The 5025-nt window shown below is 41.7% G+C and overlaps 1 protein-coding gene across 1 annotated transcript in view; it reads left to right on the forward strand.

Moving 5' to 3' along the window:
- snd1 (staphylococcal nuclease and tudor domain containing 1) overlaps positions 1-4220 on the forward strand; it is a 153447-nt gene extending 149227 nt beyond the window's left edge. Inside the window, exons 23-24 of the mRNA XM_031858890.1 lie at positions 1152-1196; positions 3219-4220. Of these exons, the coding sequence (XP_031714750.1) occupies positions 1152-1196; positions 3219-3284 (111 nt within the window). The 3' untranslated portion in view covers positions 3285-4220. The remainder of the gene's footprint in view (positions 1-1151; positions 1197-3218) is intronic.
- Positions 4221-5025: the final 805 nt, after the last annotated feature.

The following is a 5025-nucleotide window of genomic DNA, read 5'->3' on the forward strand; positions in this document are numbered from 1 at the left end:
TCTCTCTCTCTCTCTCTCTCTCTCTCTCTCTCTCTCTCTCTCTCTCTGCCCCAGCCAGCCCCCACCCCTTTGCCCTATGGTTCATTTATTGAGGTTAAATGGTGGTTCTAGCAGAAGCTAGAACCACCATTGCCTTCCTCCGACTCTCATGTATCCTCTCTGTACTTACAGTATAATGTCCATATTACGTTTGTCCACTTCTCTATGTCCCTGTAAACAAATGCATTAATATGTACCCAACGCTAGATCATTTGATGCTCCTACTGAGCAACTTGCATGTGTGTGTGTGTCACATTTCTATACATGAGTCAGGTGTGTCTGGGGACAGCACAGCTTGAATATGAGTGAAAAGCTCCTGCGCTTACCTTGTGTATTTTATACATTTCTTTACCAGGAACTTGATGAAGGCAAAGTCTTCATCAAGTTCATACTGAATATTCTAAAGCATGTTAGAGAAGCGACTCTGTGACGTCTGTTCTACAGCACTACTGTGTCTACCTAAAGTGTGCTAGCATTAGCCACCAGTGTTTCCACCGTCAGTTGATACTGTGAATAACTGTACTTTTTTATAGGAAAGTCTTTGACTTACTGTCCAAGAGAGCTTTGATACATGAACCACAGGTAGAACTTGGGACTTAGCTCGTAGCGTAGTAAGACGTCCTTTGAATGCACTTGATTATAAATCACTACAAACCAGTGAGGTGTTGGCCTGAGGCGAGCATACACGAGGGGGTACGAGAGCCTCTCATCTCCAGTGGCTTTGCTAGTGTGAGTTGTCGCATGAAGTGCGAAGTGATGCCCTGCACGTGGTGGATAAAGCAATGACCCCCCCCCCCCCCCCAAACAGTGAGCCGCAATGTAGCAGTCTGCACGCCTTGCGCTTCCTTCACACGTTGGTACGATCAGCGTCCCATGCTGTGTCACCACCACTCTGTGGCTGTGTATGTGTGTGTGTGTGTGTGTTATCTTGATCCTGTTGATCTTCAGAGTGCTCTGTGTTCCTAGACTCCAGTGTTGGTGAGAGGGGGTGAGCAAGTGCCCTTCAGGAGCAGAGCAGGGCAAAAGGATGCATTTATGCACCTTAATCCTTTAAACCCCGACCTGTGACGCAGTGATGCGATATGCTAATGACTCTTCTCTCTCTGCACTAGGTGACAGAGTACCTGAACAGTCAAGAATCTGCCAAGAGTGCCAGGGTAAGTCACTTCCTCCACTCATTATCTTTCCCTCTCTCTTTACACCAGCTTCTCTGTCGCTTCCTCTTCCTAATAATTGTGTTGTTGTTTTCGGCCTCTCAGTGAGAAATCTAATGTTGCCAAAACAAGAATACGTTACGACACTAATTACTTGTCCGTGCAAACTACCGGAGAGACGCTCTCGTTTCTCTTTGCTGCTTTTGTCTATCTCTCGCTCAAGATGCGACACATTACATTGGCAGACACCATTGTCCCATATGGATTGTCGCTCACAGTCTGTGCAGGTCCATACTGTGAAAGTGGGGGTGGCGGATGTGTGCAGTGGGGGTAGAAAGAGAGCAGGGACAAATGGCAGCACATAGCACACAGTGTTGAGACGAGGCGAGCCACAGAGCTTTAACAGAACACTGTCCAGTGGAAATGACTTTATTTGAGGCCAGGAAACGGCCTGTTCACTTTAAATTGGCAGCAAAATAATGGAATGGAGTTCATGAATGCATGGAATAATGGAGGTCGTGTGGAATGAATACATTTCCATTGTACAAAAGCAAAACTATAGAGGGTGTTTTTTTGTTTTTTTGTGCGATTACTTTGCAAGTCGATGTATTTTTTCAAACTGTTTTTTTGTCATAAATACTTTCACAAACAATGCGAATATTTCAGGGCAAAACAAGTGACATTTTCTTCGGAACAAGGTTGCTTGATGAGCATTGTTGGTGCAGAAGCTCCAATCGTGTTGTGCCTTTTATTTATGAAGATTATAAAACGGGGCTTTAAAACACCGAGGCTTCGTACTGGAGTCCGAACCAAGGCGGCAAACTTTGTTGCTTCTTTCAACCTCGACAAAGCAAGCTGATCCACGTCTTCTGTTTTACCAAAATAAAAGCCCGAGACATGAGATATGCAGGAGAGTATGTTGTATTTTTGTGTCGTTTATTCGTCACGGTCCCGGTGTGTAAAGGCTTAAAGTCCGGTGATTTTCTACATTTGTCAACATATCCCCGTCCTCCTTCAACAGACAACTAAATAAATAACAATAGATGTCTATTAGCATGAGCTTCTCAGATGCCGTATGTCCAAAGTGTCAGAGCCCCGTTAGCACATTTGGATTTTATATTTAGACTTTGACAAAGTGTTTGTAAAGAACCCCCTTGAGCTTGCATAGATAGTTTTTGGATCCTCTTCTAGTTTTTACTCGTGTAAATGTCTCTTCCAGTCACCCCGTGGTTGTGCAGCATGCGCAGACAATGAGCCAGTCCGAGGTGGAATTGGCTCTCATCACAATTGCAGTTACTACCATGTTGTCGTTGAGGAGGAGGAGGGAAAAGAAGGTGGTGGAGTGAGAGACGGGGGGGAAATGGCAATATGTAGAAATGGCTCCATTCATTCCTTCATCCTAATAACTAATTCTAATTAGCACAGTCGCTAATTAGCCATGAATCACAGCATTAACAGCTGAGTGCGCAGGCTTGTGAGAGCCAAAAAAACGAAACATCCCACACAGAGCCACACACACACACACACACACCTACCTCAGACTGCACATTTTCTACCACATTTAAATAACTAATAGCATACTGGATACCGATCCAAACTACGCACACACACTTTGCCATTTGCATTGTAATGCAGGCAATATTTAGCTGGGAAGCCCATGTGATGGTTTATGAGGAGATGCAGATATGTGAATGTAATGGAGTAGGAGAAGTAATAGACTGGGTGGTGTTTGAGGCGCTGTGGGCCTCCAGCTCGGACGGTCGGGCACAAAGAATCTGATTAAATGGTGGTGATGATGCAGCGGCCTTCACACTGGGCTGTGAAAGCAGAGTCCTAACCTTTCGACATTGCATGCTGGCTGTTCTTCTACCGCCTACTCTGTTTTGCTTCTTCTTTTCTCTCTCCTGACCATTCATCATGCAATGTGCAAGAGAGGTTATTGCCGAACCCATTCATAATGGCTTTTTATGATTATTTGTTTCATAACAGTTAATAATATAGCCTCTCTCTCTTTCTTCCATTCAGCTCAATATTTGGCGCTACGGAGACTTCCGTGCGGACGATGCCGATGAGTTTGGTTACAGACGTTAAAAAGAAAACAAAACCGACCATCCAATCAACACCATTCCAAAGACCACCATGGACGGCGAGTGACGCATTGGACAGAAGACAGATGACGAAAAAACTAAACGACAAGCATTGACTCAATCTTCCTTTTTATTTGACACTTCATCCCTCCAGTCCAGACTTCTTTTCTGCTCATATTTTATTTTCTCCAGCTAGCCCCCCCCCCAGCTCCAAATAGAGCATGCTATCAATGCTAAATTAATACATAATCATGCAGGAATCACTTTCCATTCATCCTTTCTTTTCTTAATGGCGTACTGCCAGCTCAAGCAGCCTGCACTCTTGCCAATCTGTGTTGTTTACCATGTTACCTTTTCAGCAGAATTCCTGTGTGACTGACAATAAATCTGATACTTACGTACGTGTTTCAGCCAATCGTGTTCTTTGCTCTCTGACGCTCGAGCCCAATCCCTGCTTTCTTCAGGAAAGGGACTGGGTGTTTGGGGGAGACGCTTGGTTTTTTTGCAAATAAATGCTTCCCTAATGAATTTCATGTAAATGTGAGGATATGTTGAAAAGTGTAAATTGATTTATTTTAGAGAAATACTGTAGGTGGAGCCACACAGACAAAAAAAAAAAAAAAAAGGAGTTTATTTTTGTCTTCGATGTATATCTGTGTGATGACATTTGCGGATGTTTTTGTGGGGAGTGTTTTGTCGTTTATTCACTGTCACACTTTTATGACCAGTAACAGCGGATGCCATCATTTGGTGTTTCATCATCTCTCTTTCTCCTTCTGTAAAGTTTACATTCTAAAGAAATGGTTATGATCCTGTCTTTGGCAGTCTCTTCTCTTTCTGTCTCTGTAATGCCACAGCAGAAAGCGTGTTTGAATTTGTTTCCACATAATGGACCTTTGCATTCTCCTAAAAATCTGCTAAATAAAAAGCAAACAAAGGGTTTTGTTTATTTTTTTTCACAAATTAATAGACGGTCCTTGGTACACTCACTCTGCCTGAGTTCCACTAAGAATTTGAGTTTGTACGTTTTGATTTTAATAAAACATTTGTGCCAAAATAGAAAAAGTTTTCTAAGCAGTTAAAAGCTTTCATCTGTAAAACAAAATGGATCTTTGGCTAAAGGCGTGGCAGTTTTTAGCAATGCAGAATTGTTTAGAAGCATGAACTAGTTTAGCTTCATCTCTATAACCTTTAAAATTGTATTAGTATATTTTAATTTGTTATATGTTATGCAAGTTGTGAAGGGAGTTGTTTTGAAGCGCGCGTGTCTGAAATGTTTGAGCTCAATTACAAAACGCATTTACATGAGCCTCAAAGGACCAATCAACGGTGATGTTTTAAAAGAGACGCCGACTTGTTTTTGCATTATAGACTATAGAAAGCTCTATATTTCCTAAATCTATTTGAATATGCATAAAAAGATGATTTGGGTAATTTGTGACCTTTACATAGTTACGATAATTGTTAAAGGTAGAGGAGTTCAAATGGAATTAGTTGATGTACTGTACTAAACTTCAGTAGCTTAACATTATAGTGAGGTATTTCTTGGCATTTTACATTTTTCGCATTTGTTTAGCATATATTTCTATGTACTATAGCCCTAGTTTTGATTTATTTTCTGGTTCATATGCTCCAAATGCTCTATGCTACGGTTAAAAAAAAATCAGGGATATAATGAAGTTCTCATAAATATTTAATATTGCCTGCTATACAAATAAATGAGTATAAAGCAACTGTGCTTTGCC

This window comes from Anarrhichthys ocellatus, unplaced genomic scaffold (assembly GCF_004355925.1).
Source record: "Anarrhichthys ocellatus isolate YVR2014 unplaced genomic scaffold, GSC_Weel_1.0 scaffold21, whole genome shotgun sequence".
NCBI classification, from domain to species: domain Eukaryota; kingdom Metazoa; phylum Chordata; class Actinopteri; order Perciformes; family Anarhichadidae; genus Anarrhichthys; species Anarrhichthys ocellatus.